A 12292-nucleotide genomic window follows, 5' to 3' on the forward strand; every position below is an offset into this window, starting at 1 on the left:
TGGGAATTTGGTTTTTTTAAAGGTGCTATTTAAATTCAAGGCTTATACATTACTGTTGTTGGAGCTATTATGTCCCTCAGTGGTTCTAAAATGTCCTCTTCCCTAAATGTCTTATATTGTCCATTTCACTGTAGCACCTCAGTGAGGGAATAGGTGAAAATCTTCATTTTCCCTCAGGTAATAGGTAAGGAAGGAGAAAAGACCTGGCCAGGTCACTGAAAGAATCAGAAATATAAGTCTAGATTCCTGGCACTCATAAAAAACCCACCTCTTTCCTGAACCTAGCAAAACTACACTGTCCACTGTTTTTGTTTATATGAGAGAAAGTGAGGGGGAATAATAATGATAATGATGGAAATTATAATATTGGCATTTGTTAAGTGTTTACTATGTGTTAAGCAATGTATTAAGCAATGGACTGTACTTACCTGGGAACTGTAAACTCATAGTCAGGGAATGTGTCTACCAACTCTGTTGTATTATACTCTCCCAAGTGCTTAATACAGTGCTCTGCAGATGGTATGCACTCAATAAATACGTTTCATGATGAAGATAATAATAATAATAATAATAATGATGGTATTTGTTAAGTGCTTACTATGTGCAAAGCACTGTTCTAAGCGCTGATAGATACAAGTTAATCCCATATGGGGCTCACCATCTAAGTAGGAGGGAGAACAGGCATGAATCCTCATACCCTAAACAAAATAATCACTCACTAAGTACTATTGATTGATACAAAGGAGGAAACTGAGGCACAGAGTAATTAAGTGACCCACCGAAGATCACATAGCAGACAAGTGGCAGAGTCAGGATTAGAATCCGTCCCTATATGTTGCCGACTTGTACTTCCCAAGCGCTTGGTACAGTGCTCTGCACAAAGTAAGTGCTCAATAAATAAGATTGAATGAATGAATGAATGAATCCAGATCCTCTGACTCCTAGTCCTATGATGTTTTCACTAGGTCATACTGCCTTTGAGTATCTAGCCAACTGTTTAGTCGATAATCAGTTAGTCATTACCGACTTGTACTTCCCAAGCGCTTAGTACAGTGCTCTGCACACAGCAAGTGTTCAATAAATAGGATGAAATGAATGAATGAATGAATATAATTTATCGAACATCATGTGCAGAGCATTGTAATAGGCATTTGGGAGAGTACAACAGGTGTAGGAGACATGATTCCTGCCTACAAAAAAATTTATAATTTAATAGTGGAGACATATATACTGATTTACACTTGGAGGGAAGAAGTGTTTTAATAAGCTCATTGTGGGCAGGGAACATTTCTATTAACTCTGTTACATTGTACTCTCCCAAGCACTTAGTACAGTCCTCTGCACACAGTAAGTGCTCAATAAATATGATTGATCGATTAATAGCAAAGTAGGTAAAATGGTACATCCCTCAGATTCTAATGAACTTATACTCTAAATTTTGTATAAGCTTGAAATGAATAATTATTCACATTCTTATTTTCACATTCAGAATATTTTTTTGGCGAGTTTACGGCCTTACCTGAATTCCAACAAAAAGCTTATTTCAAAATCAATGATTACTAGACTGACCAGAGATACAAGATTTGGCTTTTTTTTTTGTTTTTCACCTCACCTATTATTTCTTTATTAAGTGATTCTAGGTTATAATTGTTTCTCTCAAAGCATATGCAAGCAGTCAAATTAATTTTTCTTCCCAATTTAACAGAGTAATAATAACGTTGGTATTTGTTAAGCGCTTACTATGTGCCAAGCACTGTCTAAGCGCTGATAGCCTAGTATTAACCACTTGTTCAATCTGACTTTTAAAGGGTTTTGTTTGAAACTACTAAGTACTACTTTTCAACTCCCTATAAAGGGGAGTAGAAGCTTTTGGCCACATTTTACAGATGTGGGAACTGAGGAATAATGAAAGGAATAAAAGACTTGGCCAAGCTCTTCCAGTGAGTCAGAGACAGAACTACTACTCTGTAGCTTCTTTCCCATACAAATGGAGAGGCCAAGCTTCTGGTTACAGATGTTATCGTTCTATAAAGCTACTGGAAGTTTTTTTATGGTATTTGTTAAGCACTTTCTATGTGTCAAGGACTGTTCTAAATGCTGGGGTAGCTACAAAATATTAAGGCTGGACACACCCCATGACCCACATAGGACTCACCATCTTAATCCTCACTTTATAGACGAGGATTAGAACCTAGGTCCTCTTTCTCACGGCCCCTAGGTCACCCTGCTCCTCAGAGTTACAGCAGCTCAGATCAAAATTAAAGTGAAACAGCAACCAACTCCTGATTAATCAACTACTCTAAAACAATTTTAATATGTCACAGGCTTAACTCTACCAGTCATAATATAATGTTCCCGAATTTCTTATGGGTTCGAGTGGGTTGGGGGGTTGGTAAGGAAGTGGATTTTGTTTTTTGCTTGTTTAATGAGACACGGTATGGGAGTCTATAAAGCCTTTAAAAACGAGTGCTTTCCTAATCCTACAAACGCTACCACCTTGTCAGAAGAAGACAAATTCTGGTTGTTCTTTGATGAGTAATCTCGCATCAAAGCAGGCAGTGAATTTCCTCATCGTAACAGCTCTGTACATGCTTCACTTGCATGCCTTATAGTCTACCCATAAATCAGGCTACTTGGCTGTATTATGCAATGGATAGCGTCAGTGACTATCCATTTATTTTTTATTACGGACTAAACTGTAGCCTCACAGGTACAGCCTCACAGCCTCGCAAGCTTAATACAAATTCCACTTCCTTCCACAAAGGCTAGGAATGGGAAATAATCCAAACTTAGTCTCTGCTAAAATGTATGTTCAGCACATATAAAATGCTGTAGCTAGCAGAGATACACAGAGTCCTGTTAATGAGGGTAATAAAAAGCTCCTTGCATCATAGATGACCTAATTCTTCTTGCCTTTCACAATCCCAAAATGCTCTCTTAGAAGGTAAGCTGACTCTGGAAGAGAATGAGAATTTGGCCCACGGCATTTACTGCTCACAGTGGCACTTTGATATAAGAGAAGCAGCATGGTCTAGTGGAAAGAGCACGGGCCTGGTACTCAGAAGATCTGGGGTCTAATTCCGACTCTGCCAAATGCTTGCTGTGTGATCTTGGGCAAGTCACTTAATGTCTCCATGCCTGTGTCCAACCTAATTCACTTGTATCTATCCCAGCACTTAGAATAGTATTTGGCACATAAGTGCTCCAACAAATACTAATAAAATAAAAAAGATTGCCGCCTTATCAAGTTCAAAATAAACACACAGAGGGTTTCAAAAAAATCCATAAACCTGCAAAAGTTTTTCTCAACCCTCATCACTCGTACATGTGGTTCCCGATCTGATTTTGTGAAATTTATACCATGCATTTTCTCTTACAAGCTTAAGAGATTGCTGGAAGAATTTTGACATGATCACCCCCCTCTAGACAGTAACCTTCTTGTGGACAGGTGTTGTGTTTATCAACTCTATTGTACTGTACTTTCCCAAGCACTAAATACAATGCTCTGCACACGGTAAACACTCAATATATTCCATTGACTGCCTGATTGATTGATTGTTGTGCAGCCACTATCTGGGGTAGCACTTTCAAATACTCACCAACCTTGTTTTGTGACACTCCCCCACCCCCACTCAGCATTCAATCCAGAAATTTGGGGGTTGGCAGTTTCCTGCCCTCATTGACAGATTATCAGGGTCAAGGCAATGGTTACCCTGATTGTGGTGAAATGGCACTTTGGAATTTACTTAACGGAATTTACTTAAATTTACTTAAATTTACTTTTAATTAAGTAATTTAATTTAATTAAGTAATTAAGTAAATTAACTAAATTTACTTAAATTTACTTAAATTTACTTAAGGAATTTACTTAAAATTCCTCTTCCCTCTTCTTCCATTGACATTCTGTTGTTTAGTGGTGTTTTGACAATTTTAGATTTCTGCCTGAGTTTCTGCACACCTCAGTCTTGACCAATGATGGTCAATTCCAAGCCAAATGCAGCTAAAAACCTTTCTTGAACTGTCAATCCCAGCACACATTAACTTCACACATCCTCAGCATGGCCTAGAGGATAGAGCTTGGGCCTAGGAGTCAGAAGAACCTGAGTTCTAATCCCAGCTCCTTCACTTGTCTGCTGTGTGACCTTGGGCAAATCACTTAACTTCTCGGTGCCTCAGTTCCCTCATCTGTAAAATGGGGATTAAGACTATGAGCCCCACGTGAACAGGGACCATGTCCAACCTGATTAGCTTGAACAGTGCTTGACACATAGTAAACACTTAACAAATACCCTTATTATTATTATTATTACCCAGTCACTCCTAGGTCAGTGCTATGCAGCTTGAGGGCTTTCAGAAAACACTCGTAGGCAGACTATGTGCCCCATTATTTCCTAGATCAAACGTACCTGCGAGGAAAGGAGACACTGCCGCAACCAAAAGGAGTGAAGGTCCCAAGCACATCCCGATCCAGTGAATCACTGAATATGTTGGTGTACACACCTCCGGCAGGGAGGTTAGAATAGCTTTGGCAGATAGCTAGATGGCCTGAGGGATAGCTAAAGTCAAAGTCAAGGAGATAACTTCATGCTTTTAGCTTTCAACTCTTCGAACAGTGAGTGACAATATTACTCCAAGTTCTCTATTTTAATAGTAACAAAGGCAATAAACTTGGAGTGTAGAAAGGAGTCATTAATAATATTTTACTGAAATTGTGAGTGCTAATTCAGCAGGAGAAAGATTGGAAATGAGAAAAACTTAAAGATTTTAGTACATAGCTAAAAAATGATAAAGACTACGTAAATTGATGTAAGTGACTTTTCAGTGCAGTTACAGATGTTTTTTTCAGATTAACTGAAGACTGATTATAGTTTCTCAGAGTTCTCAATAGCTGGGGTACAACCAAAGTACAAAGGTATGAGAGGCAAAATGGCAGCTTGGAATTTCTTGGAAGTTGCAGCAAGGGAAATCCGGTTCTAACCTGGATCTTGACTTCAGAAAGTTTATCTTTTCTATGTTTGATATTTATGAATTTAGGATAAAAACACTTCCTTCATCTATATCGCACTGCTAATGCTAGATCTCTGAGGCTTTCTTTAAGGAAGATCATAAAACAATACAGGGAAGACTATAGATTTCTTCACCAAAATGTGTAAGATGCATGCAAAGTGGTAGACTATGCTCTTTTACTACTTCATAGGCTTTCCGGCTTGACTAAAAACAACTTTCAATGTCTGTATTTCCTCAGCCCTCCCTCTCCCTCCTGAGACTTGTCTGCCAATCTCGACAGGAGACTCCGTCATCCCATGGTTATAAACTAAAAGGATATTATGTTGAGGAAGAGCCATCAACCAAAGCATAGTGGAGTTTATTCAGTGTCGGGTCTGGCAGTTTAATCACTGGTATTTGAGTTTTGTTCTTCAGAAGCTCAAGCCAGAAACATTGGTGCCTCTGGAACTTCTTGACAAAAATTTCTCTCTTTGAGTCATCATAGTGGCGAAGAATAACTGGTTTGCTGAATCCCATTTTTCTTAGTTTGGCTTTCTCCCTGTTCCTAACCAAGAGAAGAAAAATCAGGACTTCTATAAACTGTCAGGATTACGTAATTTTAGACACACTAGTGACTTCCAACATGGGTCTCTGAAAAGGGATTTCCTACATTTGTATCTGGGCTTGTTGTAGTCTCTCTACCGCACAGACAAGGAGTGCCTTCAATTCCATAGCTTCAGCATTAGAGTTGGTATGCTGAAAGATCCAACCTTAAAAAAGCAAGCAAATGAACAATTTAGAGTTATTTTGGCAAAGCCCTGTTAGGAAAGGATGTACACCTTAAATTAACTAATGTACTACGTGCCCCTTTTATGAACCATTCTGCCGAATAAATACTGGATTATGATTTGTATGGGACATTAGGGAAACAGATTTGAAACAATATCCCCCTTCTTTTTCACCAATTTGGGAGACACTGCCATGTATACAAGAATATAGTAAGCCATTTTATTGAGAGAATATGAAAATTTCTATAAATACAATTGCAGTGAAATTAAACAATGAGAATTGCTTTAAGAGAGGCACTTCCTAACAGATAACAATATACGCCCCCTCCCAAAATTCAGTCTTTCAAAATTCAAAACCACTGGAGCAGACAACTAAATAAACAAAAACTCTTTAGTCCCTTTCCAAGTATATTACAGTTGTCCTTCCTATTTGAAGATAATGCCACTGACTAGGAGGTTCATCCATCGGTGTGAGAGTGGCTGAAAAGACCCAGGGAGATCAGGCAGTCCTTATGATACCACAGATGTAACAGATTGTCTTCTATTCTGGGATGTGTTTGCTGCCTGCAGGGCCTGGCCCTGTTATTATTTTTTCCTTTTTGTCTCAGGTAATATTGTCAATTTCTTTAAACAGTAAGATTGTTTTACTTATTTATGTGCTTTACAAACAGCATTTATTAATCTACATGAAGTTACTAAGGGAACAAGCTGGAGAAAAAAATAACAAAAAAACCTTCCCTTAGATGCTGGCAAGTTATTTATAATGATCCCACCTCAGCCCCAATTGATTAAATTTTAATGATGTAAATGGTCCGAGTTCGCCTTCTAAGTCTCTAGGGGGTTCTAGGATTTGAAGTCTGCAGGCTGAGTGTCTCATGTAACTATAGGGTAGTGTATGGAGGAAAAATATGAGGTATATAGTGTATATCTGTAGAATTTAAAGATTCAGCTTTGAAGGTTAGGGAGTCTTGTCTGCTTCTCTTTGACAGTCGCTTCATAATGGGACTTTTGAATGTACCTGATCATAGTAATAATGGTGGTATCTGTTAAGAACTTACTCTGGGCCAAGTGCTGGGGTATATACAAGATAATCAGATTGGACACAGTCCCTGTCCCACATGTGGGCCTCACAGTCTAAGAAGAGGAGAGAACAGATATTGCATCTCCATTTTACATAAGAGGGAACTGAGGCAGAAAGCAATTAAATGACTTGCCCATGGTCCCACAGCCGGTAAAAGCCAGGATTAAAACCTAAATCTCCTGACTTCCAGGGCCTCTTCTTTCCAATAGGCCACGCTGCTGGGAACAATGGTAGAGTTGTTGGTAATTTAAAGCAATCCTGTCTATGGAAGCAAAGATTCTTACCTCTTTCTTCACGGTATTTCGATGACATTGAGAAACTTATTTTAACTGGAAGGTTGGTAGACTGAGACTGAGGAACAGGACCTAAACAGGAAGAAAGAAGCGTTTTATCACACTGATGATAGAAAATATTTTAGTCTTTTAAATAGGGACAGATTGAGAAGAAAGCATGGGCAAGGGAATCAGAAGATCATGGGTTCTAATCCCGGCTCCGCCACTTGTCTGCTGTGTGACCTTGGCTAAGTCACTTCACTTCTTTGAGCCTCAGTTTCCTCATCTGTCAAATGGGGATTGAAACTGTGAGCCCCATGTGAGACAGGGACTGTATCCAATCCGATTTGCTTGTATCCACCCCAGCGCTTAGTACAATGTCTGGCACATAGTGTGAAGTTTTTCATAAAAATTATCAGGACTTCATAAAATGCTTATGGATTTTTTTCTGAATAGGAATCAGCTTCCCTAATCAAAATCTACTGTTATTTCCTTTGGTTTATGATTTAAAATATTGCTTAGTTTCATTTATTTTGATCTGTCCCTTGTATTAGGAAGATTACTTGTACAAGAACATTCTAAAACCCATTTGCAATGCCTCTTCCAACAGCAGTACTGTAGGAAGATAAGATTTCCTTTCTTTACAGCAGCAGACACTCCTTGTCAAAAGGCCTATCAGAATATTAGCCCTGTTTGTGCTAAACTGCAAATCTAAAAAAGCAACATGTTAATTCATGAAGTGAAATATTTTCTTCACACCGGTTGAAAGAGAGTTGTTTAAAATACTGACTGCACAGGAGACAGGAAAACCTAAAAACAATTTGTGATTTGTTAAATATACAATGCAAATTAGCAGGCAAGTGAGAATTTTGATAAAGCCAAAAGTTTCATTGTTCTGAATCTCACTGCCCTCTCCACAGGTAAGGGTGGTTTGCACTGGGGAAAAAATTGGGCAGACAGATTTTTTTTGAACCACCTGCAGGACTTTATGTCTTTGTAAAATTTCTTTCATGTTTGCTGTTTTTAAAAATACAGTTTATTTTTCAATGGTGTATTATTATTATGGTATTTATTGTTAAGGTATTTGTTAAGTGCTTACTATTTGTCAAGCACAGTTCTATGCACTAAGGTAGATACAAGTTAACTGTGCTGGACACAGTTCATGTCCCACATGGGGCTCCCAGTCTAAGTAGGAAGGAGAACAAGTATTGATTCCTATTTTACAGATACGGAAACTGAGGCACAGAGAAGCCAAGTGACTTGCCCAAGGTCACACAGCAGGCAAGTGGCAGAGCCAGAATTAGAACCCAAGTCCTCTGATTTCCAGGCCCATAGTCTGTCCTTTAGGACACACTGCTCTTCTTTAGCATTTTTATTCCAAAATGAAATGAGAAATCAACAAATCATGTGATCCTAAATTTGGTAATTTACAAAGCTCTGCAAGCTTACAGTACCTGAGGCAGCAGATTCTGTTACTCTAGGTTCATTCATCTTTTCACACTAAGAAGACTTTCAAAATACAGATAGTGTGACACGACATTAAACAAAATAACCAACGTTCATGCATGATTGTTGGAAGGACCAATCAATCAATCAATCAGTGATAGGTATTGAGAACTTACTGGGTGCACAGCACTATACTAAACACTTGGAAAAATACAATAAAGAGTTGTTAGATGTGATCCCTGCCCAAAAAGAGCTTACAGTCTAATGAGCTCTCTGAAAACTCGCAATATGGAATATACAGAAGCTTGTATCTTTTTTGTTTAGGACCCTTTCTTTGTTTGACTGCTTTCACAGAAATTTTAAAATATAAAAGCCCTAAACAAAAATTCAAAACCTTCAGTTTGCAGACTGTGGCTGTTGATGTCTTTCTCTTAAACGAAGGTATGCTGGGAAAAGTAAATTCCTCTAGATTTTCATATTCTGTGGCATATTCAAAGTGATCTCCTTATTTTTTTTGAGTCCATACCTTCACAATAAAGCATTTCAGGTGACCGTATCTCCCACTCTAGGCAGGAGAGTCACCCTATTTTTGCGTTCTGCCCCACAGGGTGGCAGATACAAGGCAGTCATAAAGGGAGCAATTTTTGACAGGAGAGAAGGCCCTTAGCCAGAATGGAAATGACAGCAGCAGCAGCAACACTAGCTGTTTACTGCCACTCTGGAAGAATCAATCAATCAATCAATCAATCGTATTTATTGAGCGCTTACTGTGTGCAGAGCACTGTACTAAGCGCTTGGGAAGTACAAGCCGGCAACACATAGAGACAGTCCCTACCCAACAGCGGGCTCACAGTCTAGAAGGGGGAGACAGAGAACAAAACCAAACATACTAACCAAATAAAATAAATAGAATAGATGAACAAAAGACAATGAACTGACAATATTGCACATTCAAAATCTGTGGATAAATCCTAGCATCAGTGTCTTTCTCTAACTGCCACAGTAATTTCCCTTTTATAACATGGAGAAGCCATGTATAACCTGTATATATGTATATATGTTTGTACATATTTATTACTCTATTTATTTATTTATTTATTTTACTTGTACATATCTATTCTATTTATTTTGTTTTGTTGGTATGTTTGGTTTTGTTCTCTGTCTCCCCCTTTTAGACTGTGAGCCCACTGTTGGGTAGGGACTGTCTCTATGTGTTGCCAATTTGTATTTCCCAAGCGCTTAGTACAGTGCTCTGCACATAGTAAGCGCTCAATAAATACGATTGATGATGATGACGATGATGAGAAGCACCTCTAGAGCTGAAGGGTAAATTCTACTTACCTTTATTTGCTAGGAGTTTGGGGGGGGCATTGTCATGATTACTTTTGTCCTTTTCTCCTTCAATAAAAAGGTATTTCTTGGCCTGACCTCTTGCATTTCCAGTGACTTCAGGCCTTAGATGTTCAGTTCCCAGGGACACCTTATCTCCAGTGACTGAACCACCGCTTTTCAAGGACCTTCCCCTTTTGTCTGCTAAAGTCTTGTGCTGTGTTGATCTACAAACGGCTCCTTCAGTAAGCTCTTTCCAGCTATAGTTCACTAAATTAGCAATTCCCTGGGGGAAAGTAATGTGACGGTCAGCAAAAAAATGCAACATCTGTCCAAGTTCCTTCAGTATAGCAGAAGAAGTGAATCTGTAGTCATCTAATAGGCTCATCAGCAAGTCTGCATCTTCTGTTGTGACTGGAGGAATTTGGGAAGGCTTTGAATCTTCTTCACTGGTTTCTAAAGTAGAAGATGGAATGAGATGTTTTTTCTTCCTGGGTGTTTCCTGCTGAAATAAAACCCCTTCATTCTGTTCTTCGGACTTCACAAACTTGCTTGGCCTAAAAAAAGAGATCTTGCCCATTTGAAATAGTTTTAATTGAGTCCATTAAGAGTTCTAGCTCTAACGCGGCAACTTGACTTTTTAAGTTTTTTCAAGTTTGTTTAAGTTCAGTATCAATTATGATAAAGGAAAATGCAAGGAGCAGCACCAAGGCCTTCATACCATTTTCACAGACCTTAATCAAATATGTGACATTAGTAAAACGTTTGAGAACTAGGTGAATTGTTCTGTAAATTCGGCTACCCTGAGAAGTTCATTAAGACTAGAGAAGAAGCGTGGTCTGGTGGAAAGAGTATGAACCTGGGAGTCAGATGACCTAGTTCTAATCCTGGCTCTGCCATCTGTCTGCTGTGAGACCTTGGACAAGTCACTTAACTTCTCCATGCTTCAGTTCCTTCATCTGTGAAATGGAGATTTAATACCTGTTATCTAGACTGTGAGCCCATTATGGGGCCTGATTATCTTGTATCTATACAGGTGCTTAGTACACTCCTTTACAAATAGTAAGCACTTAAAAAAACCCACAATTATTACTACTATTACTATCATTTTTCTTTCTGACCCCTTATATAAGGCACTAAACCCCCCACTAGACTGTAAGCTCATTGTGGGCAGGGGATGTGTCTGCTTATTGTTGTACTGTACTCTCCCCAGCACTTAATAAATTCAATTGAATGAATGAATGAATAAACCTCTCTGAATTTCAGATTCTTCATAGGTACAATGAAGAAAATAACATTTGCCTTTCCTGTTTCACAGAGTGGTTGTGAGGATAAATGAGATAAACACACTGGAAAAAAAGCACATGCAAAATCAAAATATTGATACCTTTCTGAAGGAAGATAACCAAAACTAACCAGCTAGAAAGAATAGGATCCATTTTCTCCAAGGAAAGAATTTTCACAAGCAAAATCTTCTGCCAAAGCTCAAGATCTTGTTACTTTGTAACCTCTTTCTTGGGAGAGTCTCACTTCTAGCCTCTTGTTGCTTACTGCTGCCAAAAATATACAGCCAGCAAGGTGATGTCATCGCTTCACTCTTCCTCACAGTTCTTAGTCTGCTCCTAAGTGCCCTCTAAATCAAGTGCAAATGCACTATTTATGCTCTTAAATGCACTACACCACCTGGTCCAACCTGACATTCCCAACCACCCTAATTACTCATTTCACCTCTATCCACACTCTTCGCTCCTTTCAAGCAAAATTTTTAGTTCATTCCAGAGTATAAAATCATAGACTCATGAGAGCCAAAAGCTCCTTGAGGGATCATATGTCCATCCTCCTGCTGCCCAAGGGGTGAATGGCTAGGCTATGTAGGACACTGTTTATTCTTTCCTTGAAGCTCTCTGAGGTGGTTACTCTGCATTTCTCTCGATAGCCCATTCCAGTGTTTTAATCACTCTGATAGGCAAGCAAATTTTCCTAATGCCTACCCCAAATCTCTCCTGTCTTAAAGCCCTCTTTTTTTATGGCATCTGCATCGAGCACTGTTCTAAGCACTAGGGTAGATACCATATAGTTATGCTGGACACAGTCTGTGTCCCAAAAGTGAGTCTCAGTCTTAATTCCCATTTTACAGATGAGGCATAGAGAAGTTGAGTTGCCCACGGTGACACAGCAGACAAGTGTGAAACCAGCATTAGAACCCCGATCCTTCTAACTCCCAGGCCAATGCTCTTGGCACTGGGCCACTTTGCTTCTCATAAAATTTTTTTTTAGATCAGTTTTGTGAATGCAGGGCTAGCTAATTGACTGAGCATTTACTTCTTTGAGCACCCAATTCCTTACATGGAAAATCAATCAACCAATCGATCATATTTATTGAGAACTTA

At 38.9% G+C, this 12292-nt stretch overlaps 2 protein-coding genes across 2 annotated transcripts in view; both read right to left on the bottom strand.

Moving 5' to 3' along the window:
• The window catches only part of LOC119936604 (uncharacterized protein C3orf20 homolog), a 39535-nt gene extending 34235 nt beyond the window's left edge, over positions 1-5300 (bottom strand). Inside the window, exons 1-2 of the mRNA XM_038756066.1 lie at positions 5188-5300; positions 4407-4556 (exon numbers count right to left, since the gene is read on the bottom strand). Of these exons, the coding sequence (XP_038611994.1) occupies positions 4407-4556; positions 5188-5300 (263 nt within the window). The remainder of the gene's footprint in view (positions 1-4406; positions 4557-5187) is intronic.
• A 25-nt stretch (positions 5301-5325) lies between these two features.
• LOC119936515 lies at positions 5326-10290 on the bottom strand. The gene is made up of 4 exons (XM_038756004.1): positions 9915-10290; positions 7140-7220; positions 5657-5756; positions 5326-5551 (listed from the first exon to the last, which is right to left on the bottom strand). The coding sequence occupies exons 1-4, from the start codon at positions 10288-10290 to the stop codon at positions 5326-5328; spliced, it is 783 nt and encodes a 260-aa protein (XP_038611932.1).
• Between the last annotated feature and the right edge of the window lie 2002 nt (positions 10291-12292).

This window comes from Tachyglossus aculeatus, chromosome 14 (genome assembly GCF_015852505.1).
Source record: "Tachyglossus aculeatus isolate mTacAcu1 chromosome 14, mTacAcu1.pri, whole genome shotgun sequence".
In the NCBI taxonomy this organism is placed as follows: domain Eukaryota; kingdom Metazoa; phylum Chordata; class Mammalia; order Monotremata; family Tachyglossidae; genus Tachyglossus; species Tachyglossus aculeatus.

Excerpts from the sequence above, each read along its gene's own strand:
- LOC119936515 (XM_038756004.1), bottom strand. The coding sequence starts at position 10,290 with ATGAGCCTATTAGATGACTACAGATTCACTTCTTCTGCTATACTGAAG. Across the intron at positions 7,221-9,914 it reads CAAACTCCTAGCAAATAAAG|GTCCTGTTCCTCAGTCTCAG; the intron begins GTAAGTAGAATT and ends CTTCCTGTTTAG. Across the intron at positions 5,757-7,139 it reads GAAATACCGTGAAGAAAGAG|GTTGGATCTTTCAGCATACC; the intron begins GTAAGAATCTTT and ends TGCTTTTTTAAG.